The sequence below is a fragment of the Pezoporus flaviventris genome, unplaced genomic scaffold (assembly GCF_033815535.1).
Source record: "Pezoporus flaviventris isolate CSIRO_AGI_PZ_B2104156 unplaced genomic scaffold, CSIRO_AGI_Pfla_v1 ptg000021l, whole genome shotgun sequence".
In the NCBI taxonomy this organism is placed as follows: Eukaryota; Metazoa; Chordata; class Aves; order Psittaciformes; family Psittacidae; genus Pezoporus; species Pezoporus flaviventris.
Genome location: NW_026892569.1, coordinates 10183512 through 10211269, shown reverse-complemented (window position 1 = coordinate 10211269; position 27758 = coordinate 10183512). Strand labels below are relative to the sequence as shown.

Sequence of the window (27758 nt, the reverse complement as noted above, 5' to 3'; positions counted from 1 at the left end):
AAAAGAAAATGTGAACTGGCTAAGGAAAGCTCACAGACAGATGGGCAGCTCAAGGAGGTCTTGCTGTGTATTTTTCATAGTAGGGCTCACTGGTTAGATTGTAACTGGGGTTTCTAAAAGAGGTAAACAGCCTTTGCCTGCTGGCAATTAACCCTCAAAATGGTGGGAAGATCATCCTGGTTATGGAAAAAAAAGCACTTTGAGAAAACAAAAATGAAAAATGACCCTGAAAAAAAGACAAGGAAAAATTCCAATATAATCTCTTTGCCTGCCCTGGATAGCAGCTATTGCTGGTAAGAACAGAAGGAAATGGCTTTATACCTTACTCATGGTAGTTAAATGATCATGAGTGATGATCACTATGACACGTGTGCTCCTGCACACCACCCAGAGCCAGGTGTGTGCTCCCACATGGCCTCGCTTTGCACAGAAAGGAGGAACTGGCAGGCACCTGACAAAGGGCAATGGAGCTCTGGAGACCTGAGGGCTGTTTAGCATTCCCTGTCTTTGGTGGGGGTGCCAAGGGAACCACCCCGCAACAAGGAACTCAGTGACGTTTCTGTTCTTAGTAAGTTCCCAAACATGGTGCATTGAGAGGCTGCACATACCCGTGGGACTGCAGGAACACTGCGGGAAGGAAAAGTGACCTGGGACTGATTCAGCTGGCACCAGTGCCCAAAGAAACACACAGAGAGCCACGGCTGAGGCACACGTACAAACCCTCACCCACAACTTGGTATCTGGTAAAGCCAGCTGCAGTGTGACTCTCCCCTGGCCTTGTCACCTAGCTCGATACGGAGATGGGAGGGACTCCTCATTAGGAACTGTAGTGATAGGACAAGGGGTAATGGGTTAAAACTTAAACAGGGGAAGTTTAGATTGGATATAAGGAAGAAGTTCTTTACTGTAAGGGTGGTGAGGCACTGCTATGGGTTGCCCAGGGAAGTTGTGAATGCTCCATCCCTGGCAGTGTTCAAGGCCAGGCTGGACAGAGCCTTGGGTGACATGGTTTAGTGTCAGGTGTCCCTGCCCATGGCAGGGGGGTTGGAACTGGATGATCTTAAGGTCTTTTCCAACCTTAACTATTCTACATGACTTAATCTGCTGTTTCAAGTGTCAGAAACAAAGTTCAGCCATAAAGCAACCAAACTCCTATCTCTCAGTAGCAGAAATCCCCAAAGGAGACCAATATCTCAACGTCAGCAGTCACTGGGGGTGGGGGAACAGTAAAAGACACCGTTGCCACGTGACACTGTACTTGCTGTAACAGAAAGAATTGCACACAGCATCCATCACAGCCAACATAACCTATTCCGCAGTGAAGCCTCTTTCAGTGCAGTACTAGGGCTGGTCAGGCCATTCCCTGCAGCATCATGAGGGCTCGGAGAGCTCCACACATTCCCCTTGTGTGAATCAACCTGCCTGGGGCACTGTGCGAATGCTCTCACTAACTGGTTAAGAGGTAACTGAAGTTAACTTACACCTTTCCCACCTGCAATTCATACACACACATCCCTGTCTACAGTGTGCTGAGGCGAAGAGCATCACTCAAGCTGTGTCCTTGGATGGACGGCGACATGCAGGACCAGGCACCAGCTCTGCCTGCAAGTGTTTATTTACACCCCAGAGACAGAAGGGGACTGGCACAGCACAGTGTACCAGCTCCCTGAAGATCATGTCTATGGCCCCTTCGATTGTTTTTAAAATTCCAACTGCTGCTCGAGACCGTACCTTCTTCACCTTAAACTTCTGAAACCTTGAGAAAAGGTACTTCTGAATGCAGAAGAGTCAGCAAGGCTTGGTGCTCCGATTCAGTAATGCTTTTGCAAAGGTACACACCAGTCAGGAAGAAAACCATCAGTGCTGGGTGAATAAATGGGGCAGTAACATTGACATTACGGGTAAGTAAGTCATTATGGGTAAGCAAGTCCAAGGGAACAAGTACACAATCTGTATGGAAAAACAGGGAAGAACTGAATTATACACAAGGGCTTGTAGGAACTTGACTTTTGAGGTGAAAAAGGATGACACTGCAAAAGATGTGGCCAAAACAACATTCATGGATGTTTATTCTAGCAGCTGCAGATTTTAAATCGAGGGGCTGCCAATCAGGCCAGAAGTTACAATAATAAGGATAGGAAATGAGGTAAAGCTGAACAAAATTAAGTATAGGAACTGGGAGGAGAGGGTGGAATTGGAAACAAGTTTATACAAGGTTTTATCAGAAAGTAACTATGTCAAATGTCAGGGGCTTTTGCCTTTTTTTTTAAACTGGTTGTTTTCCCCAGCATGTCTGAATCACATCTCCTTACCTTAGAGAAAAAATTAATCACTAACACTTCCCAGAAGGTAGTTTGCTGGGTTTTTTTTATGCTTCCAGCCGCTATCTGATAAATACAGATTATTATTGCACCTTACACACTCATTTGTAAAGAACAGAGCCTAATTTTCAGACTGCAAGTTAAATTTGACTTGCAAAGGAACGGAGCAAACTGGGTCTGGAGTCTGGGAGAACAGATGTCTGCGTGATCACTGTACAGAACATCTTCACGGCAGAGCAAGGATTGCTGCCCCTTTTTCAGGGGAGGTTTCTCTACTGAATATGCAAGTCATCCCCAAATATTTAGTCCAAAGGACTCCTATACCTGAGCACAGCAACTGCACTTCGACATTTACTTCTCTTTATTTATTTTTAGCTGAAGGTACAACACACAGCCTGCCTGTAACCAAAATTCATCCTGGAAGCAGTTCATCCAGTCAACAGTTTATACATAAGATGTAAGTATTTCAAACCAGCAGATTCATTTTTCCTGTGAACACAGGTTGTCATTCCTGTATAGCCTTTCTTGACATATTGTTCTCTTATTTAAAGCCCTTCTACTGTAACATACACATAGCACACCAGCTAACATGCTGCTTCCCAGAAAGTTACACAACAGAACAGGCTTTAGAGGTTCCTTTCCTGTTCAAAGGTAGCATGTGGTTTAGCTTTCAGTGCTGTAGATGCTCCAACATTAGCAGCAGATAAATCTGTAAGATTGCTCTAAGTGGCAAATGAAGCTTGTCAAGGGCAAGGAGAGGCAATGTAGGCAAAGGGCAGTCCTATAGCACAAGAACATGCACACTCCCAGGGCTGCAGACATGCAGCTTTCAGAAACCTAAGAAGAAAACACTAAGCAATGAGGCATCAGAGGGAAGGATGTGTTCAAGGAATGCCAAGCACCTGGCAGAGCAAGGCCACAGGGCACTTGTCCAGAAATCCACAGAATTAACCAAATACTGAAATCACGATGTTGCTTTCAGTACTCTTGTAAAAAACAAGAAGCCTCATCCAGAGCTCCATCTAGAAACAAACCCTACTGCAGCAGCATCTCCACACCACAGGGTGAAAAGTTGCTCAGGTCCATATCTGGTCTGGAGAGCACAGAACAGGGTGTCCTGCGCTCAGTGCCTCCCTCCCCAGCTCTCAAGAGGTGATGTATTAGCCTGATGTTACACATGCTGAGATGCCAATATACAGATCCATCAGCCTGGAATGTGGAATGTCAACAAAGCCTCTGCTCTGGGGGCCCTACCCCAGCGCCCTGCACTGCTTCAACTCTGCATTTCCAACAGAGCCATTCCCAAAAGCTACCTATGTGTCACTTTTGTTGTGAAGACCAATAAATGCAGTGAGAAAAAGTACATGTCCCAGCATGGGAGACCTGGATCTTCCCAAAGGAAAATAAGGAGTCTATTAAATAAATGTGTTTAGACACACATGCTTCAAACACAACATTAACAGAATGCAACTTCTCAGCCACATTTCCTGCAGATGATAAAAAAACCCCAGGCAAACATTCATCTAAAGCAAAGGCAAATGGCAAAAAGAAGTCTGGATCCTGTATTTCTTGCTTCTTCAAACACCAGAGCCACAATGCACTGGACAGCTAACTGCAGCAGCTCGCAGAGAAGTATCTTCTGTTTTGCATTGGAGAGCAGAGTGTCAAAGCCCTTACTGTCTCTCTTCAATATTTAACAAATGTGGGGCGAAAATACAGCTTACTGTTAATTCAGGCTGTGAAAGGGCAATGCCGAGCTACACAGCTAAAGCAAAGCAAAGTACTTATTCATTTCTGAAGGTCACTGACTCCACGGGAAGCAGTACGCACTTACTCTATTTTTACCTGGAGGAAAAATATGATTCTGCAGTTTGTTTACTACTTCCCGAAAATACATTTTGCACAGCTAAAGCAGCAAACCAAGAAGTCACATTTGAAAAGCCACCGATCCAAACACCTCCCTCTGAGATGGGGCTCTGATTCCTAGCCCCTTCTTCCATCATTCATTATATCACACAAGCCAAATCCCGAAACAACCAAAACAGAAAGCCCCAATAAGCAGCACCACGTTAGATCTTGCTTATAGATTGCAACACTCACTCAGGCAGGAGCTGTTTTCAGACTTCCCAGGTTCCGAAACGAAGAAAAGGTATGTAAAAAACCCACCACAGAGACTCCACAGCAGTGCCTGGAGGGAAAAACAGCATTTCCATGGCTGATGCCACAGAAGGTCAACTTCTACTGGGGATTTAAATAAAACAGCCCAATAAGACAACTAATGCTGTTCCAGTGGTGCTCCCCCATCTTCTCACCTTTGCGGGCTCACACAAGTCCCTCTCGCAGCACAGGCAGGCACAGCAGCACCACATAAGCATCACCCCGGTGCCTGGTGCTGCTTGAGCCGCCAGCCTGGCCCCATCCACCACCGGCCCCAGCGGGCTCCGGGCCCCTGCTGAGCCACCACGGTGGCTCTGCCCAGCCCAGCATCGTGTGCAGGGCTCCGGTGCTGCTGGAGCACACCCACAGCCAGCCCGCGCCCGCTCCCTCAGCTGCCAGCATCTCCTTCAGAGGCACAGAAGGGCCAGGGCTGACAGATTTAAAGCTACAGGGCTTTGGCTTCCCACCCGTGTTCAACGCATGGCACTATTTATAAAAGTGTGCCTTTGAGCCAAAAAGACTGCACAGGGAACAGACAGCCCCATCGGGAGCAAACTGACGGCATCAAGGCCACACACACATTCCTCAGCATACACGAAACAACGACCTGGTGGCAAGATTCAAGCAGAATGAAAAATGGAGATTCAAAGAGGCCCAGCAGGAGAGAAATCCACCCACAAATAGAGGTATGCCCTATTTATAGCACCGCTGAAACACTGCTATTTGATAATGGCGAAATCAAACTTCAGAAAATTAATGCGATCTCCTGAAAGGCTGAAACTCTAATTAGGAAGTAATTGTCACAGAAGGACTCAAGTACAGAGCCAGCGGCAGCATTTTAACCACAGCTGTCACTGATGCACGAAGAACTCTCACTGCCTCTTAACCAATGCCCTCGACCTCCCCGTCAAAGGAAAGGTGTTGTACCGTCTTATTTAGAAGATGTAAAGCAAAGGTTCCTCACCCTGTTTGCGACAGCTCTGACCCACAGCAACTTATGCCATCAAACCCTAACCCTTCAGACACGTCTTTAAAAAGCGACCCTCACCTCATGGCTGCTTCTCCCCTTGCTTTTTCCCTGTCTCACTGATAGTTCCTGTTTGCAGCAAATATCATTACTCACCTAGGACAGAGGCAGACGATCACAAAGTCAAGATCGAAGTTTGACGTCTTCAGAACCATTAACTCAGAGTGTGCAAGGTGCTCCCAAGGCTAAATACCAGGAACTGCCAAATCCACAGACTGGAAGTGGCCATTCAGAGGCCTCCTGCGGTGTTAGCCATGCAGCCTGGCTGCAGCCAGCAGGATTCAAGGACGTATCTCTCCTTTTTGCCTATCTGTTTGAGCCAGATGGGCTCAAATATCTGTCAGAGGCTCTATCAGACATTGCAGTGCTTGGCTTTGGTAAGGTTGGGTTGTTTTGGTTTGATTTTTTTTTTTAGATCATTTTCTTAACTCACAGTAATGCACAGGCAACGTGAAGAGCCTGTGCACTGAAATGTTAATTCAGAAAATATACATAATGCGAGAAAACCCCTTATGGACTCAAAGCATGGGCAATGTGGAAGAAAAGATTCCTAAGAGCAAAATTCAGTTGTCATTAGAAAACAAAAAAAGAGAGAAAAGGAGGAATTAAAACCTGAAAATGTGTTCTGTAGGAGCCATAGATAGAGGAAAAAAAGCTAAAAACCCCATTGCCTTAAATTAACCTAGTATGTTAGAAGGCATTTCTGGAAAAGCATTATAATAAAGTATATTGTAAGGGGCATTTAGAATAGGAATTGAGAATGAAAATACTACATAGAACAAGCAGCAACGTCTGACAAGCCATCTCGGTATGGACATATTAAAGGATACATCCACAAAAGCATTTTTGTGGGCATTTTTGCAGGGCTAGAGAATAGGATACAAAGGGCAAAGGATGAAGGAACAGGAAAAAAGGAGGGTAGCAATCAAACCAGCATGTGGTGCAATCCCGCAACTGGGTTGCATGCAGCCACCAAAGCGGAACGTACTGCACTGCTCCAGTACAGATCTGGGTTCTGCACTGGAGTTCACGGACGTTTTGCTCAGCATGAACATGCAGCAACAAGAACCAGCAGAGCTGTGTTCCTTGACACCCTGTACAACGTCAGCTGCTCAGAGCCATTCCCTGTTCAGCAGGTCTGTGGCTAGGGAGAGATCCCAGGACACACAGCGGCAGTAACTGAGCAGAAACGTGCACAGAACAGGAATGGAAATGAAAACTACACAACTGACCATATCACCATATATTTGATACTTCAATGCAGTGCCATGAAAATGAATGCAAGACCTAGAAATCACAGCAAATCTAATTCAACTGAGATTTTCATTAAAAATTCTCTGTGGCGATTCTCAGGGTTAAATGGTAAGAGGATTTCTAAAAAAGTTACTACCTCATGGGTATATTAGATATTGGGATTCTTTGGTCATGGAGCACTTCTCTAGCAAGAGGCAGACAACATTCAGCCTAGTGGAGCTATGGTAAAGAAGGCTTTTGAAAAGGAATGTTGATATTCCTCACTGACCAAGGCCAGGCGAGTATACTGCGAAACCATGAGATTTCTATTGATGATAGCAGATCCAACCTAAAAGAGGTGAGAGGGAAGGGAGGTGAAATTTCTGTTGCAGAAAAGAACATCATTAGCCACCTTTGGGAAGCAGTTTATGTTGGGTTCAACCCAGCTTGACTCACAGGAATTTCACTACTATTCAGATAGATCATTTCACTGTATAAAGCAACAAACAGATCTATGAAAATACATGAAAATATGCTCATTAGTCTCCTTCATATAATCATAGAGTCTTCATGAGATTTATAGAGCAATAAAACCAAAACCAACCTACCAGGCTGAGTACTACCTCCATCAAGAGAAACCAGTCTCACCCCTCAGCGAAGAGGAATGCGCGTTTTCTTCAGTGCGTTCTGTTACCTCCCTCAAGGGCAGCAACAGCATGCTGATGCTTGGTGCTGCTACAAGCAGGCTTCTATACCCAGGAAGCAATAGAAACATCCTAAAAATGAGCACTGACAGTTACTCCTCTGTGAAAAGAGAACTCAAACAACTCTGGCAGGTCACCACTGCAGCGGTCCGGTGGAGCTGGCCTTGCGCAGGAGACAGTGGCCGCTGCAGCAGGACCACATGATGGGACCAATCCTCGGTTGTGGGGGACAACGACAGTTCCTGGTGTCCAGCCGAGAGCAGAAAAAGCCTCATAAACCAAGAGAGCTCCAAGAAGGGCACTGAGCACCCTAGCTCACCTGCAGGCCCCACCACAATGCAGTGACCATCACCCGTCTGCATTCTACAGCATTTCTGTCCTGAAGTTACTTGGTAAAGCTGGAGAGAGAAGGGGTGGTGGAGGAAGCAAATGAGCTCTAATGCAGCTTAAAAACTTATGGAGATTAGATGCTCACATGACCACTGTAACATGATGAGAACTCTTTCTAAAACCCCTTAAAACCAAAACATTTTGGGAAAAAATACAACAGGGGCTAGATCCAGACATTTGGGGAAACAGGAATGCTGCCAAGTATTAAGGAATGTGAAATAAGAAGCCAGAGAGTGAGAAACTGGTGGAAGAGTCAAGAACTGAGTTGTGATGTTGCCTTCACTGTGCTGTTCCCCAAAGTGGTGCTTGGGCTGTAGAGAAAAGGTGACCTCAGACGTGTCACACTGCACATCTTAGTCTCTTCTGCATCAAGCACTGACACAACCAATCACAGATGTCAGACCAGGCTGGAGGGTCCTCACCAGTGATGGGCTCCTTCAGCTCCCTATACAGGGACAAATGCAGGGCAAACTCACTCAAGCAAAACTGCATGTGTAAGACAAGTCTTACTGAAAATGGAGTTAGACCAAGGCAAGCTCACGACTTCCAGGTACACAAGGGTTTCTGCAATACACCTTCTGTCTCTTTACACATCTAGAAATGTTTCACACTTCCGAGTGTAGTTATAAAGAAGGACAACTTTAAGTTAGTTACATCAGGAAAAAATTTCTACCCGACTGTCCTCAAAGGAGGCCCATAGTAGGCATACAGCTCACAAATCCCCCATGATAAAAAGCCAGCTGAGGAACCTGCTTCTGTCACTGTGTCACTCTCAATAGCTTCAACACTAATACTTCAAATATAGAATCTGTTAAGCACTGATCAGACATTTACATATGATGTTGCAGCTTCAGTCCTCCCACCTAAGGAAAGCGGAATGCAGAGCTGCACAGGGTAAAGGAGCCAATGCAGCTGAAGGTGGAAAGCTGGCCACGAGAGGAAGCACAGCCCATGGGGAAATGCCACACACAACTGCCCCATGCACAGCGAGTTCCAGTGTATGCACTAGTGACCAGACAGGCAGGGTTGGAAGGAGATGAGCAAACAGAAAGCAGGGTTGCATGTACATGTGTATACAGGCAGAGTAACGAAGGAATGGAAGTGTGCACACAGGCAGCATTCAAGACCAAGCTGGACAGAGCCTTGGAACAACCTGGTCTACTGTGGAGTCCCTGCACATGGCAGGGGGGCTGGAATTGGATGATCTTAATGTCCTTTCCAAACTGTTCCATGATTCTATGAAGGAGGAAGAGGAGAAGGAGGTATATACATATGAGGAGAAGGAAAGAAGGGGAGAAGCAAAGGAACAATTGTTTATTTAAACCTTAAGAGAGGAGGACTTGCCTGGCAGCCAACACTTTTTAAATAAGTATTCTATCCAGCTATTGCATGGATATGTATTTAGCTTTTTGTTTTCGTAACACTCAATACTCACAGCAGTGACAGCTTTTTAACTTCAGTCAATTCCTTCATCATGTACTTTTTGTGCCTGACTATACCTGTGGTTGTACATTATAAATACTTTTGCATAACCAAACTAAATGTAATATGAATATCTCTCAGAATACACGTGGACTGTACAGTGCATACATTACTATTACCCACTTGGCAACTGTAAAATAGCAACATCATTACAAAAGCTGTCATAATTTTCAAATTAGTAATCTATATTATCTAGTGGGTTTTCTGCCAGTTCAGCTACAGAGCTATGCGTCAGCAGCTAAACATGGAGCCCACGGACTAAAACCACCAGAGTTCAGCTGGGACTGCATGCTCAACAGCAGTCAACTCATTCTGAGGACTTCAGAAAGAAAACATTCTTCCTAAAGCCCAAAGAATTCATAATTCTCTTGATCTGCTTGAAAAGTAACAGGCTCAGCTTTCTTCTAAACTAGGAAATCCCCCCCTAGATAAAGCCAAAATAAGTGGGTTTATAAAGAACAAACCACCTGCTTTACATGTACTTAATGCTCACATCAGCTCCAAAGGACTCTCTTCGGACAGACAGCAGGCAGGAAGATGCTCAAACATTTTATTTAACTCCTTAAGCAAACCATGGACTCCCTAGAAACATGGATCTGCAGAAACCTCTTACTAACACTGCAAACCTTATTCCTGGTACAGCACTTGAATCCATCAACAAGATTTGTCATCCTCCTCCCTTTCCATCAGCTCCCTCCTGAAGAGCAGTTCACTTCTGCAGCTTTTTCTAAGTCAGGCTAAATGGGATCCTCGATGCTGGAGCTGTAACAGACACGACTCATCTGAAAACGTTTCCCCTCAGTTCGGGAAGTGCTGCATGACACAATGAGGAACAGTGATATTTCCCCGTCTCACAGCCTCTACGATGGCCATTGTTGACTAGGGCTGCATCACTGCTTCTTTGTGGGTCCCAGCTTTGAGTACAACTTTCCTTGTACTTAGCAACATGGAAAATACCAGTTTAATAAGGTAAGGAAAAGGAAAGAAAAATAGGAAAGAAAGGGACCTCATTTGTTGTGTTCAACAAAACTTCTGGTCCCACAAACAGGGATTCCCTCTCAGGAAACAAAACCTTTCTAACTTTTTTAAAAGCTGCTGCTGGGGCTTTCAGGGCAAGGAGGGTCCCTCTTCAAAACCACTGACCTCAAAATCTTATTTGTCAGGCAAATCAAAGATATCTTTGGTATGAAATGATATAACACAATTATAGTTTGCAGTGAAGTTTTAAAACAGGCCGTATTACCTACTATTTTTCTTCACAGCTGGTAAAGTACTAAGCCTTCAGCTAAAGATCTTGGAAAGCCAACTACTGACAATGCTGAAAACACCATCTGATGAGCCATTCCCACAGGTTTTGTGACATTTTGCAGCTGCTGACAACCTTATGAGCACTCCAGGCTCATAAGGTTGAAGAGGACAAGGACATCTCTCTCTTGGGAGGAGGTATTGACTTGATGTCTTTGACTACCTCCAGGCAGATGGAGAACCATGAAATCAGACTTTGGCAAGTAGTGGGAAGAACTAATGGAGTTTCAAAATAATCTTATTTAAATACTTAGTTGGATATTTGTATTTCTGCAATATGTGATATTAAATATTTAAGAGCTCTCAAAGAACTGGATGTTCACGGCTAAGTTTTGTCCAGATACAGAAATTCGTTACAGATAAATCACTAAATTTCCACAGAACTCCTAGAAAAGGCAACATTTAGTAGTGAGATTTAAATTCTCTAAATTCACCAGTGCAATACTAACAGGATGTCAGAGTATCTACACAGTTAATTAACTTACAACATTTTGCTTAAGGAAACAGATGGAAAAGTTAAACAACTGCTACCTTAAGGTAGCCTTAAAATGCAGACAGATTACTGAAAATTCAAAGCCACAAGATTTGCCTTTATTGACTAAAACTTTATTTAGCCAGTGAAGAGTTAGTAATCGAACACTACTCCTGAACCAGTAACCTCAGTGCTAGGAGGCATCTTGACTACGGCTTTCTGGTTTATTACATGGTGATTAGGAAGTTTCTGCACAGCTGCATTCCCTACTCACAGGTACCTGGGCTTGATCCATATTAGCCCCAAAACTGAAAGCCAACAGCCTGTTCCCATGCTTACTGCCAGGGACAAGGGCTAAATCCACCTCCTTGCTGGCATATACAAATTACAAACCCCTGTGTGATTATAAATGCCGCAATAATCTAACAGTATAAAGTACCATTTTGATCAGAAGCACTTTAAGCTAATGCATTATTTAACATTTGCCTTCTAATTTAAGCTCCTAGACTTCAAAGTCACTGCACAGAACTGGAGTTCCCTCCTCTGTACCTAGCTACTGGGATAAAGTCAGGATTGACTGTATTTGTCTTTTTTCAGATTTCATTCCAAGGATGCTCTCCACAGGACTTGTGCTCCCTGGTCACAGTTTGCTTCCCTACTTTTAACCCCTGTAAGAAAACCAGTCCTTCCTTTCCCCACACACATTTCCAGAAGTGTTCAAAATGTTTCTACAAGTACTTTAATAATGAGAGAAAGACCAGTCCCTAGCTGTTGTATCCTGTAGCCCTGAAGTGCAGCTGTACTGATGGTGCTGTTTGTAACCAGTTTAGCACAAATGATGCCAACACCCTGAATGTCAAGGGAGAGGCCAGGAAGGTCCTGAGGATGCACTGAGAATGAAGTGCCATCAGGTATCCAACCACAGCCCAGTGTTATTAGCCAGCATATGGCTCCAGGACCTAGGCTGGAGAGGGAACCTGCTGTGAACAGGCCTGGAGAGGTCCTGCAGGTCCCTTCTCCGAAGGCACCCTCCCCGTTACTGCTGCATCACAGGGACTCTCCCACAGCAGTGATGAGAACTCTGGGTGCTGCCTGCCAAACTGCTACCAAACCAGATCTGCATACATGGTTAAAACAATGTCTATTTAGAAAATGACTTCTCAGTATTTATAACCTAGTGAGGAGAAACTTCAGAAAGTATTTGCTGAGCTTGGCTACTCCTACAGCTATTCATGTGTTTATCTAAAACCTCACTTTACACTGATTTTTTAGCATTGATAAGCTCCACTTCCAAATGCAAAACGGAACTTTAAGGACTTCCATCCAAAGCACATGCAAAACTGTATTATATCCCACTAAAGCAGAGTGAAGAAGAAAATTCTAGCTTGGTGGCAGAAGATCAAGTCAGAAATTTTCTGGTCTGGAACAGAAGGGGGTAACTCACTTTCTTCTTCCTCATGAGGAATCAATTGTCCATCCCTCCTGGTGTATCTGTGCTGCAGTGGAGCTCAATCCTGCCTAGCTACAGGCTCTGTGTTCCCTCTGGCCTACACTTACACGCTGGCTGCTGCATTCCTGAGGAGGCCAAGCAGTTCCTCCAAGAGAAACATCTGGAGATCAGGAGTCACACTGGCCAAGGTCTGCCCTGGCCAGCCACTGCCTGTCTCATGCTCACAGTCCCTCACATCACTTCCCAAGGCACCCCCGTGTCACACTGCCCAGTCTGAGGAGGCTCACGAACAGCCAGGGCAGAAGGAGCTGCCGGGAGCTGGGGTAGCCCTGGCACCGTGCCGCATGTGGCTGATTCCTCCCAGGGACAGTAGACTGTAGCTGTGCCAACTCGCTTGTGCTTGGGCCCTGGCATGGGTCAGTGGCCATGGACCAGCCCGGGGCTGCAGCGCTCCACATACAGGCGGTGTGAGGCAGCCCTGGGCACTCCTTGGGAAGGGAGGAAGATCACCTGTCCACAGGCTCCATTCCTGTCCTTTTTTCCAGGTACAGGAAAAACAATCCAGGATGTTTCAGTAATTATTTTTTTTAAAATAAGCAATTAATTAGTTAACCTGTCAGAAATCTCCACATATAAAACTATCTCCCTTCTTCCTGACATGGTAAAATACTAAAGGCTTCTAGCATGCTCTGCACCATTGCTCTGGCTCAGCAGAAAGCCCAATCAAGGCACATTGCCCAGTCTGCACAAAGGATTAAGTTTACCAATAAAGCTGCAACATAAAACTGCACAGTGATGAAATGAGATTTTCCAACTAGGCTTGGTGTGTCATTTCTCAACACTGCTGTCACAAACACCATTAGCGTCCTATGTAAGTTTAACTGATACAGAATACGCCTACCCCCAAAAACTCATTTCTTTCATTGTTGACACTGTTTTCACCAATAAGGTAACGGCAAGCAGCTGTAGCTGAAATCGCTTTTATTTCTACCAAACAAAATTTCACTCACCAGCTTTCAGTTTTATTGGATTATCTATGTATCAAATTGATTATTTCTGGTTATCACACTATTAAAAATTTTTGAACTACCAAACTCTACCCTCTCACTTTTTTTTCTTATTAAAACATAAGTAGAAGGAAAAAAAAACACCAAAACCACAAAAAACAACAAACAAAAAAACAAACCAAAACCCAAAAAGCATCTTCTCACCCTTCAGCAACTGTCTTGGTGGTTTGGTTAGTGCCACTCAGTGACTGAACTTCCTTAAAGCGTCCCCAAAGACCACTGACACACTGAGCTGCTGTGTGCCAATCACAGTATCTGAAGATGTGAGTTCTTTTGGCCACTGCGAGGCAGCTGCATTGGCCTGAACCTAAAGTCTGTAGATAGAGATTCAAGATTTTGTTCCTACCTTGCAACAAGCTCAGGGTGTGCAATGGCACAGGACACGATGGGTTACTACAGCCTAGCTGACACAGGCTAATTTGTGAACTCGGTAATACACCTGAAGTCTTACATTCATTAAAATGGCTTGGATACATTGAATTTGATAGCTCTGCTCTCAGCTCAAAAGTGAAAGGTAATTTCAGAACATGCTTCTTGATTACTACAGGAGCTTCATGTCCACTGTCATTTACAGATATACTTCCTCTGGAAAGCAGTATGTTTTTCTTTCTCTTTGCTCCTGAATGCTCTTCTGATGAAAAGAAAGTCGCAGCGTAACTGAAAATTTTAAGCTGTATTTGAAATTGACCAAACTTCTACAAAAATCCTAAACCCAGAAAAGGTGATGAAACTTGCTGATAGCAGCACGCATAATTCAGCAAGCCCATCCATCAGATTTGCATAATATGATTTCTGAAGTAAGCTAACACAGCTAGAACTAATAATGTCACAACAGACTGGGTGTGGAGGAAAGCAGATTCCCCCTGAGCCATAAATAAGATGTGAATACGTTCTAGAACACAAACCCAAGACATGAATGGAAACTATGAAGAGGGCCACTGATTACGAGGATGACTTCAGACAAAAGAAAATACTGTTGCTCTTGCAGGTTTCAGAGCAAGCACTGAACAAAACAACTATCCCATCTCTGTGTGCACACTGCGTGCACCATGCACAGGAGGCTGGCGAAGTCAGTGGCTGGCAAAAAACATCCTGAGTGACTTCACTGACTGATCAATCCAAAAGTCACGAGCTCTGATAACCTTTGCTCACCGTGATCCTATCCAGAAGCTTCAGAAATTACATCATATCAAACCATCGTATGTCGGCAGAGCTGTATAATGATAAAATCAAGATGTGTTCAAGCTCAACCCACTGCCAGCAGGAAATTCTGTCCCTCCCCACAGCCTCAAGAGGCAGTTGGCTGTTGCAGAAACTAGCATCCGTGTTTGAGTATTGTCAGGTTATATTTGTCTTCTCCATCAATCTTTCCCAAATTAGCATCCCATTCCTTTCCAAATACTAGTCTATGGGTTGTAGCATATGTGACCTTAAATCCAAACTGATGCATTATTGATGGTGAAGAAATGGCTAAATTGATGTTGTCTTTGGAATCGAGTTCTTGATAAAGCAGGAAGCATTTGCTTCTGCATTTCTCTTAAAGTAATTTGATTAAAAAAATCTTTTAATACTACAGACTGCTCAGGAAGATGCTCCTGGCTCTGACCTTTTTCCATTGGTTTGTCTCCCACTTTGCACCCATTGCAGAACTGGCTCCTGGGGTGCTGCTTTGTGCATTTGGACACCCACGAATGTGTTGTTTCTACATCTGTCCTTTCACAGTTCAGGGAACTCTGACCAGCAATCAAATTGTTTAGAATATGACCCTAGTTCTGTAAACAAATGAACCACTGTTTGCCCTGGCCATGTTAACAGCCACCTTCTCTGAGTTACTGGTAACAAAGAAGACTCCAATTGATAACATCCTGCAAATTTAATAGCTTGGTTGATGTGAGGAGGCTGCGCCTTCCTGAAGAGCAATAACAAAGCATCCTGAACAGTAAGTCAAGTCACTGTCCTGGGCTGGTACCTCGCGGTGGCCTTGGTGAAAGCAGAATGTCAAAACAGTATTTAAACAAACAAACAAACAAACAAACCAACAAAACGAAAACCACAGGAAAAGAACAGCCCCAAAACCCCCAAACACCCATTGTTGTGTTTTACAAAAAAAGAAAACCCGCAACTCAAAGTTGTTTTCAACAGCAAATACATAATTCTTCCTTGCAGATGACCTATAAAAATGTTTTTGTTTGGTTCTTTTAAAGTACACAGCACTGTGCTATTTTTTTCCATTGACAGCATATAAAAGACCACACAGACCATCTCTTTCCCACTATAGAAGTTCTTCCCTTTAAACCACATTTCCTTAAACTATAGGCATATGAATAACAGAAAACCTGATCTTTCCTGGCTTTGTTGGCAAGGTACTGAAGACCCACATACTTGGTGCTATGCAGATGACACATGAAACCTGAACTGTTAAAACTCAAAGTATTAGTCATTGAAATGGAGTACATACCACAGAAAAAGCTGAAAACAGAGTGACTTAAAATATATTCTCCTTTTAAATAGTCCAGTCATCACTTATCTTTTGCACTAGTTCTCCAGGCATCTCAGCCTTGCTTTGGTAATCTCTCATCTGAAAATATAAACCCCTTCCTTGTAAGCTGCATAAAAGCAAAACCCACCCAAGCCAGGGTTTCCTTTCTACTCTCAGCTCACCTCTCAATTCTGTCAGTGGCTCTACATGCTGCTCTGGCCGCCCAGCAGAGCTCCACAAAACAAAAAGGCTCCCCGAATGAAAAGAAAAGAGTTTGAATGCTTTCAGTATTTTCACGTTTCTTTGTCCCAACAATGCAGCTCTGTCCCCCGGGAATGAACGCATGCGGCCCGGCACAGTAGGGCATTCTCCAGCTCTCGTCCCCGCAAGCGCTGCTTGCGGCTGCTCCCGGGAGCCGTGCTCCGGGCTGACCTGCTGTGACCCTGGGGGCCGGTCCCACGCCCCAAGACCCACAGACCCCACAGCCAAGGAGATCCTGCTTCCAGCACCGCCCGCATCAGCCAGGGTGGGCAGGGGCAGGAGGATCGCTGAGCACAGCACCGCAGCGCCAACGGGGAGAGAAAACAGTGCTAATGCCTCCAGCAATGCCAGGACTGATGGAATTTCCTTTAGATGGAAGGACGGGAACTGCTGTGCGGTTCACTGCTATTTTATTCACGAAGCACCCAATTTTAAAGCCAACCAAATACGATAGTGAAACTGGGATATGCACGCAGGCTTTCAAGACCAAGCACGTTTCTCTCTTAAGAAGAGGAAGTTCCCTAGAACTGCCTTAGTGTCCAATAAACACAACCATTAAATGCTAAAGAGATTCTAAACATTACTGAAAGTTGATCTCAGCCAGGTTTCCTCCACTGCTCACCCCGTATGTACAAGGCACCTTCTGACAACTTGTCCAGGTTCTGTGTCGTTTGGGACAAATTCCAGAACACTTTGTGGAGGACTATCAGGAGGAAGCCTGATCTCAAAGCTCCCTGGCAGGAATCACTTACCAAAACTGGAGAAGCCCTAACTGTAAGCCCAAAAGTCATGGAGTTCTGGTATTAGAATCTTTTCTAATCACTAAAACATTCAAACCACAGATTCTCTGCATGCATGGAGAATCTCTCAACCCAAAATCTCTACCCCCACAGCAGGAACAGATCAAACACTTTAAAGACAAACAGCACCTCAGCAGTGCAAGCAGCTTTCCCTGGTTTAATACTGAGCCCAAGCGGGGCCACAAACATCGCTTACTACAGAGCAACAGCAGAGGAAAGAAGTCTAAGTCAGTCTCATGAGAGGACAGAGAGAAGACGCTTGAATTCAACCCTCTGGCACTGCAATAGGCAGCAGCTTGCAGGCTGATTTTTAAAAAGCAAACTCCAGCAGCAAACACAAGTGCTGAGCCTGGGCATCCGCTGGGGACCCAGGTCCCTGCAGAGCAAAGCGGCCGCACACACAACCCTAACACCGAGAAAGGAGAAAGCCCGAGACGTACGGTTTGGGAGGCAGGCAGCGAGCCCTCCATGCTGGGTGCGCGGCGAGGGAAGCGCACGGTCTCACCCCGCACCCCGCTGCCGGCCGGACATGCCGTACCACGGAGTTATGTTAGCAGAGACCAGCCCCAGCCCTGCCAGGCTGAGTTCTGCCCTGACAAAGCAGGACCTTGTAATACGAAGCAGCAGTACCCTGGGCGTCTTGGCAGAAGCCCCGAACGCATGGTTGAGAAAGCAACTGCAGCTCTGAACAAGCGAGGCATGAACGCGCTGCACAAGAGTTACCGAGTCTGCTAAAAATACTTTGTCACTGACCCCGTCAGGAGCACAACTGAAGTGAGAGTCTTGTTTTCTGCAGAATAATAAAACAAAAAAAGCAAAATGTATCTGCTGGCAATGATCTTAAAGTTTATTTAAAACAAACAAACAAAAGCCCAACATAGTCTCAAACAGGAAAACACATCCCATTTTCTTCCAGCAGGAAGACTGCTGGTTGAATGACATGCTTCAGACCTCTTCTAGAGCTCTGGGCAACCTGGAACCTCAGAATCTCTTCCTCTGTACCCTGACAGAGGAGGTTGCTCAGGCTCCCCTGACAAGTTCAGGAGCTAACTAACTGCATACAAATTCAAAGCCTGCCCTGACACAGCATGGGAGCATCCTGCTCTGAGCAGCCTCAGTGCCTGGCCACTGGCCCCTGCACAGCTCTGGGGTGCACTATTGCAGTCAGGATGCCTGAAGAGCAAAGGAAGCTGTCGGATCAGAAACGTGGCTGAAAGATACAAAGCATCTGAACTGTGCCTCCCTGGCGGGACAGAGATTCTTCCAGAAGCAGACAGGGAGCCCTTCTCCTTCCCTCCTCTGCCAAGAGGAATCTACGAGGCACGATGGGCAGAACAGATCCCAGGCAGGATATGGGATGTGAAGAAGCCCTCTGGGGAAAACACACCAAGAGGAGGCTTTTATTTTATGCCTTGAGTAAGCATAGCAAGTACATTTTGGGCAACTGTTGGGTGGTGAGACAGTTTATTCTTCTGGGGAAGGAGAAGTGAGAGAATTTCCCTCCTAGCTTACTGCTTTCTAGTCAGACAACTGTGTTCACCATCTATTCATAACAGATCTATCCTTAAAAATAAAGTTATTTTTAAGAGATGTTAATTTATTCACCAGGCATGTTTTCACATGGAGTATGTTCTGTTAATTGCTAATCAGCCCAGTTGTCTGTACCACACTCATTTAGTAAAGTAGAGGTGATGCTAAGTCTAAGAGACACCACGCTGTGTACTCCCCTCACAGTTTTCCAGGTCACAAACAGGGATAATCTACATTAGCATATTCTCTGGGTTTGTAAACAACCACCTACATAGCAGCAGTCTGGCAAGTTTATAAGGATCCTGTTCCAGGGGCAGCCTGCTCTGTTACAGGCTGTTCCAAGGGGGCCCACCAGGATTCAGCCCCCAGCTCCCAACCTGCCAACTACTCCCACCCGCAGCCACTGCCCACTGGCACCGCGCTTCCCAAACCCCACTCGAGCTCCATGTGCACACAAACACCTCGGCACATGCTGCTCCCTCCAAAAGGTTTTCCGGCTGCACAGCAGCGCCACAAACAGCACACAAACAAACAAACATACAAGCCTTGAACTGGCACTGAAGCAAAACTTGTTTCTATGGGAATTAGCTCATAGACAAAAGTCTTAAACTTCTGTTCCTTTTAATCAACAGCTTGGAAACGAAATGGCAAAGGCAGCATCTTCCCCATCTGAAGGACACACGCTCCCTCCAAGCAGCCTGTGCTGTCCCCAGTTCCAAACACTGCCCTGCACAGTATTTTCCATTAACCCAGCTTATCTGGACTGTTTGGCAGTTAGAAGAGGGTAGTTGAAGTTACACAGCAAATCCCACCAAAAGCCCTATGCCTGTATTGCAGCCGGGCAACCTTCAGCACCAATCTCACGACATGGAGCCATGTACAAACCGAGCAGTGATGTACTTCTCCTTGTACCAACTCTTGACTGCTTAATGACTCTCCTCATTCAGAAACCTGACCTCAAAGGAGGCAATAAAAGTTTCATAAAAAGTAGCTAGTTGTTTTCTGCTTCCTGACTGAAGGCTTTCCACACATTTCTAAATAAAATGGTCACTGATCAGCAGAAGACAGCTCTGCTTTGTTGTAACACAACAAAGAACGTACACAGAAGATCACATACAAACCTCACCCCGGAGACAGTCATAAGTAACACATGAAAATACCCTCCTAAGAAGCAACTCTGCTGAATAATTGCAGAAGAGTGTCACACCCTGTTGAAAATAGAACCGACTCCTGTATTGGCAGATAAGAGTTTTGGTCAAAGTATCCACTGAGCCACTTGAATAATTAAGTGTTGCTTCTCCATGGCTTAACAAAGTATCTGATGCAATTCACTGCCCTTTCTATAAAATGCAATATAAATCTAATTGTTCATTTTTCAGCAATGAAATTAACAGAAATAAGGTTTATAGTACTTCACAGTGAGCCTCCAGCTGAAACACGACCATGGCTGCCAAGACATCAGCCCTGCTCACTACATGCAAACTATTTAATCTTTCAGGTAATTACCTCCTGGAACAGAGAAGTTATTTAATCCAGAAATCAGGTTTACTCAGAAGAAAGCAGAAGAAACTCTAGACTGGTAATGCTCAGTAACCTGAAACGTGGCTTGACAAAGTGACAGACAGTGGCTGGTGCATGGGGAGATTTCTTTTTCAAACTATACATACGGTTTTAAAAGAGCGATACATAAAACGCAGCCTTCACAGTAACACAGACCCTGCACATTGCGCAAACTGCTTGTGTTTCACAGAGTCTAGCTGGGTCTTTCCCAATCTTCCCAGCGTTTCATTTCTATCTAGAGAAACTTCAGAAAACTGCCTTCTTTCCCATGCGTGAAGAGCTGAGTGGTATTTCCTGACTCCAGGCCTCCTGGAGGAACAGTGATATAGGGCTGTGCTGTCTCACTGGGATTACTTGCTCCTACTCCCCTGCTATCTCAGTAACCGTTTTCAGTCTATGAGGGCACTAAGGGCTCTTACCACCCACGGTACCATCAAAATCCTCGGTCTCACTCCAACAGGATTCCTGGGTTACAGCATTAAATCAACTGCAATTTTCAAAGAAAGTTTAAGTCTTGAAAGGAGAGTAAATATCTGCAACGATCTGTCTGTGCTGCAGCTGCGCACTGTGAAGTCCTGAAAGATGGGAAAGGGCACTTTCAACATTAGAAACCAACCAACAAACACACACAAAAAAACACCGCCAACAAGAAAACCCAAACACAGAAGACCACCCCAACAACAGCAAACCCACGCAATGTTCTACTGCAAATGATAAAACACCACAGTAGCTACCCAGAGTCCATCCCTGAAGTCAGCCAAAACCCGGGCCATGGTCCTGGGCTTGGACTAGACAATCTCCAGAAGCCCCTTCCAACTTCAGTGATTTCCAACTCTGGAATGCAATTTAAAGTCCTCAGTGTATGCAATTTTGGACATACTGGCAAATGAATCCAGCCACCAGATCATCATTTACATATCTTTACATATATCTACATATCATTTAAATATCTTGAGATATATATATATATTTACATTTCATTTAAATATCTTGAAACAAACACTGTCAATGAAACCCGATCATGAAGGACCAGGGCATGAGCAGGATGATCCTTGAGAAATATCCAAGTGTATCAGAACTTGCCCATTAGATGAACAGTGACCAGAATTCAGGGGTGATCTCTGGATGCTACAAAACACTCTGAACAAATCAAGTGTAACACATGCAGGCTATATATATATATATTTCACTACCGGTTCACCACAGGCCAGGCTGGTCAGAGCTCCACGGCTCCTGCACCCAGGCTGTACGTGAGGCGATGAGCTGGTCCTTCGGTCTCTTCCCTGCCCCAGTTTTCCCCGGCTCACTAACCAGTCCTGTGCTCCCCAACCCACACCAACACGGGTCACATTTTCCTGTCACGTCCATCCCAGCAGCCAGGGCCTGCCCTGCCCAGTGGGAAAGCCAAGCTCCCGGTCCTGCCCGGGTCTGGCCCAACCCCAGCCCCACCGCATCGACACAGCACAGCCGAGAGCACACTCAGTAAACTGCACAGACAGCAACAATTGGCATCAGACAAAAAGGACCCACAGTAACTCAGTGCAAGAGCTTCTTTAGTTATAAGCAGAGAGCAGCATTATGATTTAGGCCTTCCATTACCCTATTTTCACCAACAGATACATTTAACACAGCTATACAGAAGGTTAAAAATAAATCCATCCCATCCCAGCTAGCAACTCAACCACCAATGTGATCAACTGTCCTCAGGAGAGTTCATAGAGGGCAAAATGTGCTCTTCAGGCTCAGACTGAGGTCATGTCTCAAGACAGCAAAGAGAACCAAACACCACAGAAAAATATTTGTAGCATGAAGCTGTAACAGCAGGAGAAAGGCAAAGCTGAGTACATGTAACTCTGGAACTCCTCAAAGGACAGAAACGGGGAGGGGGGCAGGAGTTTTAAGAATAGCAGGAACCTGGAGCACAGGAATATCTGTTGCTCTGTGCTACCCCCTGCCTGCCCATTTATCAGCTATCTCTGTTACAAGCTAGACTACTTCAAATCCTATCTTCTTCTTGGTGGGCAGAAAAGCTCAGGGAATTTCAGTAGAAATATTCATTACTTCCAAATTACAGTAAGTTAGCTCAGGTTCCCATGATTTCGCGCTGTTTCCAACAGTCAAGGAGTTAGCATGCCGAAATACAGAGAGGACACTTCTTGACATTTATGTTCTGCTATTCCAAGTGACAAGATTCATTAAAAAATGGGCTCAAGCATGCATTTGGTTATATTAAAAATCAGCATGATTTAAACCTTTAAGCCCATTATTATTTCTCCCCTTCCAACTACGTTTCTTGTTTTGTTTTTAACCAGACATAATTAACTTGCAGCAGAGAGGAGGGATAGAGAGGGAGTAACAGCAAGATGTATTGCAAAGCAGAAAATCACTGTCTCACTTAGCAGTAAGACATACTAATGGTGCAAGGCGTTTTTTTGAAGCTATAATAGCAAGTGTAGCTATCAGTGCATAGGTGGGTGCTGTGGCCTCATTCCTCCCTGCTAAAAAAATAATTTTATAGGTTAAAAGGAAGAAAAGAAAAAGTCCTATATCTGAATGTCACTGCACTCCCACAATGCAGATAGGGATCACCTGCTAAGACCTTTTCCATTTCAAAGATCTGTGCTCCTTCAGTTGGCTGCATTAATGCAAACAGCAGCACTGGAGTGGATTTGCCCGTTAGTGGATTGCAGCAGTAATTGAAAAGTCACTTAGCATAATATTCCCTTCAAAGAGAAGGCTCCTTTAGAAGTAAAGTGGCAAACAAGATATAAAGGGCGCTGGAGAATGCATGTTTAACAGTCAAGGTACAGCTGCACAAAAGAAGTTTAACACCAAGTGTCAGGTAATTTTTTTTCTTTACCCTTGGAAATGGTTGGGGGATAGATACTCATCTAAATGTTATGAATACAAAGTTTTGCTGCGACTATGCCTGAGCTATAGCTTGCAGTTCCAGGAGAGTGTGAAAACAAGTGCAGCCAATATGGAGCTTCTCAGCTGGATATGGTGGAGAAAAGAGAAGCTGCAGGAGGGGAAAATGCATCTCCCACCCTGGGATCAGTTGGTTTCAGAGGTAGCAAAATGAAGCACAGCGATTTAAAGCCATCTGCTCAATGTCATTAAGACAGAGGTACAGAACCTACAAAGCTGCAGTTCCACGGTTCATAGGTTCAATCAGGTCTGTGACTGCCCAAAGACTCCAATCACTGACCTGCTCCAACATCCCTGTGGCAGTTCCAGTGTGCTGAGATTTTAGTAAGCTAATTTCTGATGTCAGACTTATACATGACTATGTGTTTGTCCACGTCTTATTTCTGCTAGATGACTACTGACTTCTTTATCAAGCCACTTCTTTTGCTTTCCCTCCTCTGGTGCAGCTGTACCCTGTTTCAGTGCTGGCTGTAACATAAGTTTTCCACCGTCCCCTGAGGAAGCCAGGGTGGTTTTCACCTGCGGACTACAGGGCTCCTGATCATTATGAATACCCACGAACTCCTTCTTGAAATGGAGACTACCAGAAGTACCACCAAGAAAAACAAAGACAAAAGCCTCTGTCAGCTTCTGAATCAAAATAGAAAAGAAATATGCACACAGCAAATTACCATGCACAAAGAGTGTTAGCCATTCTACATCTTCCTTAGACGCATCTGATTAAAATACGCTTAATGTATTTAATTTTCCATTTCCATGTAATCCAAATCAGTTTATGGTGCTGGACAGCCTCTCTGCTTTCTAAACCTTTTCATACTTCTTTTTTTGTACACGTCTAAGCAGTGCCCAGGTTGCAGCAGACTTCCAGCCCCCTGTGAACTGGGGCTGAGTTGAATAAGTGACCCAAAAGGTAAAAAGCTATAGGATTCTTCAGCAACTGCTTCAACAATGAGAGATCCAGTCAAGATGTTTAATACAGCACAAAATAAGACTCTCCATACAATATTGCCTCCTAAGGATTATAAACTGTCAAAACGTATAGGAAGCTTGCTTTCTAGCTTTAAAGCAAGAGTTTAAATTATTTCTTAAGGAAAATTCTGTGGATCTGAAGGATCACTCTATTCTACATATCTTTATAGGAAAACACTCTGATAATAACTGGTATCTGTCAGTAAGAAACTGGGTTAAAGCTTCTAAAGCTGCTGAAGTGCACAGCAATTCATTTCCCCCGTCTGGCTGAAGCAGAGTACTCAATAATTCACAGCTTGCTCTGATCAGGCTCCAGCACAGGTGCTGCGCCGTCAAACCTTAGGCAAGCTACCTGCAACATGCCTGATCATCACAGGCAAAACATGCATAAAAGATGTGCAATGCCTGCCTCTACAGGATTTTTTATCGGTGATAACGCTAAATTGTAAAAGGAGCCCTGCTTTGAAAAGTTCTTTGCATTAGGAGTCCAACAGCTTCTAAGAATGCACAGAGAGGAAGAGGTGGGGTGTTAAGAGGAAAAGTGACAGACTGACCTATGAAAACAAAAATTACGTGATAGACCCACACTCCCTCTTACCAAAAGGTAATTCATTAAGCAGAGCACCCCAGAAGTTTGCTATGGCCACTCCTACTGCTAGTGAAAAATAGCAATTATTTCAAGAACAGAGGCTTTTTCATGGAATCCCAAACTGGTTTGGGTTGAAGGGACCTTAAAGCTCACTCAGCTCCAACCCCCTGCCATGGGCAGGGACACCTTCCACTAGAGAAGCTTGCTCCAAGGCCTGTCCAACCTGGCCTTGAACACTGCCAGGGATGGGGCATCCTCTGGGAACCATTTCTCTGAGCATTCCAGATATAAGAAAGAGTGGCAAAACTCACTCCTGACCACCAAGCATACTTACCAGGCTTGAATCCGTTTCACAACACTAAAGAAGCAAAGGCACCTGGGCATGCATTCACCCTCAGGTAATCAGCAGCTCACCAGAACATGGTAATTGCAAAACCTCAGTGAAAACTACTTGGCTTTTCATTAGGACAGTAAGGAGCAGCAGGCAAGGGCAGAAGCTGTTCTGCAGCTCAGGATGGGGTACACAGAGCCCCTGAGCCCAGAGCCTGCCTGGCAGAGCTGAGAAGTGCTGGGTTAATGCTTGAAAAGCAATGGCAGCCAATTAATTCACAGACAAAGCATGACACCAAGTTGCCTCTATTCATCATTTGATCTCTAAGACACAATGTACCCTACTGTTATTTCTTTATCAAATGCTTATATAAAGAATTGTACATTTAAAAACAATGTAATGGTTTTTTAAGCATTCCCAGAAATGGTTTTTACACTCCTCTGAACCCTGCTATTGCAGAACTACTGTTAGTGAGCCTGAATCCCAAGTGGTTTTAATTTATGGTGGCAGTTATATGGCAGTTTTAACCTTCTCTCCCTCGAAGAACAGGTACACCATGACTAAGCTGGGATGATGTCTGCACACTGAGTGGTCAGAAACATGGCATCACTCACCAGGCCCTAGAGAGCACTGCTACAAAGACCACTTCTAGTCCAATTCATCTTGAATACTGCTCCCTGACTGTGGATACTTGCACTTTGGATTTGTCATTTGCTAATGACAGCAACAGCCTACTTTCTGATTTCAAAGATGTGAGAGATCAGATACAGAAGGGCTGCTTTGTTAACTAAAAGCAACAGTGTGGCTGTAACTGTCCAGAAAAGGAACAGCTCGGAGGAACTGTGTCTACGCAATGGTCTTCTACCCACTGCCACCTGCACCGAGCCCCTGGAGGTGCCTGTGCAAACGAGGACCCCACAATGAGGAGCCAAACAAAACCAGGACATCCCGCAGCTCCTCTCTGTGGGATGGGGATGGATGAGCGGCAGCTCTATCCCAAGCCATGGGGCCGCTGCCCGGCATCAGGCGTCTCAGCAGCACACACACCGCTCGCATCCCTGCACGGCAACACATGGAGCTGCACTTGTTTGAGGGACTCCAGTATTTTTCAACAGTGATGCTCAGTAATAGAAATGTTCCTGATCCTCCTGGAGATTCCACCTCTAGGCAAGGGGCCAAGGTGATGTTACAAGGCCTCTGGCTACCAAGAGACTAGCTCCTTTCAAGTTTCTGCCTGGCAAACAAGTACTACCTGCAGCAAGTTTTCTGCACAATGACAAAAGCAGAAAACGAAGTTAATGTGTCATGGATTACAAATCCATAGATTTGAGTGGATTAACTGAAGTTTTGTTTCTCCAAATCCGGTCACCAGATTGTTACGTTATACTCTGAAAATGCTCCACTTCTGGATGTAACAAATTGCTGACATGTACCTTTTATGGAAAAAAATAAAGTTTATAAGAAGTTGTTCACCCTCCATTCATATGTGAAAAATGTATCTTCTTGTGGGGATTCCATTCTGTATAGTACCTGGATTTGAGAGAAATGCGTGGAATTCCCGTAAGTAACTATTACATTCAGAATTGCAAGTTATCAGAGTTTTCCAAACCCCACAGTAATCTGATCTTGGTAAACAATGCCTAAATGAATGCTACAGCTTTAATTAGACCGCCTAGAGGCTATGTATGGTTGCAACATACTGTGATAGTATGATTTAAGTGTATCACACAGGTCAAAATGCCAATCTAAATGACGAGCTGCCTTTGAAATCTGCAAGATACCACAAACCCCAAAATGATTAAGAAATCTTGGAATTCCTTCCATGTCTGGTTTTATAGTGAGCTTTAGCTACCCAAGGTTCAGCTCTGGAATGCACTCATCATCTCTTTGAGCAATGAGTTAAGGGTTGTAACTGCACCTTGGATAGGGGCAGTTCTCTGCTGATGGTCGTACAGACCCACGTCCCCCACACTGTGCCTTTCACAGCACTGGAGCCATCAGCACACATAACATCAGTGCTCCACAGCCAGCACTTCAGACCGAGGCACACATGAATTGCTTGTCTGCTGCTGACTCCTGGTCCTCAGGAACAGTTTTCAGTTTACAGACAGCGAAGTTTGCAGGGAGAGCGCCAATTCACCAGGCAACTATTTACACATCCACTTATGAAAGATACCAGAAAAGCAAAGCTGATAAATAGTACATGCACTTCTGAGTGTCAAGAAAGCATTCAAAGCACCAACATTTCAGGCCCAGAAACAAAACAGTTACAACAATCTTTCAAATGTCTTTTGCTTACTATTAAAATGCTTGAAGGAAATGGCTCGAATGATACTACAGAACCAGAAGGCCTTTGTCAACCAGCTTATTGTTATTTTGTAACTCTTTAATGATACATAAAAGGTTCAAACATCTTTGCTCTTTGGAGGCAGTTTGGGTAGTCAGCTAAAGATGGCCAGATGAAAGCTACAAAGAGAATGAAAACCAGTATTCAATGAGCAATGTGCAAGTTGCTCAAACTTATGACATACATAATCTATCTGCTGGTTACAGATGGTGCCTGGGGTACGTCCGATTAGCTCAAGACATGACAGTAGGAAATGGCTGGAACACAGCCTCCTCTCTCGAAGCATGAACCATACCCCAGAGTACATCTGGGATCAGGAGATTTTCACTGCAGCACCAGTGGCGTTCTGGGCTGGG

General features: G+C 44.7%; 2 protein-coding genes across 13 annotated transcripts in view; one reads left to right on the top strand and one right to left on the bottom strand.

The window, feature by feature from the left end:
* IFT122 (intraflagellar transport 122) overlaps nt 1-27758 on the top strand; it is a 429684-nt gene that overhangs the window by 157535 nt on the left and 244391 nt on the right. The gene's annotated exons all lie outside the window — the stretch shown is intronic.
* The window catches only part of TMCC1 (transmembrane and coiled-coil domain family 1), an 83789-nt gene that overhangs the window by 14582 nt on the left and 41449 nt on the right, over nt 1-27758 (bottom strand). The window contains exon 1 of one of the 11 annotated variants that reach the window (XM_061456016.1): nt 17589-19349. The exons of 8 other annotated variants lie outside the window; for them this stretch is intronic. In XM_061456016.1, the coding sequence (XP_061312000.1) occupies nt 17589-17618 (30 nt within the window). In that variant the 5' untranslated portion in view covers nt 17619-19349. Of the gene's footprint in view, nt 1-4633; nt 4884-7346; nt 7383-17588; nt 19350-27758 lie in introns of those variants that run through there. 2 more of the 11 variants (XM_061456017.1, XM_061456012.1) reach the window with 2 other exon arrangements.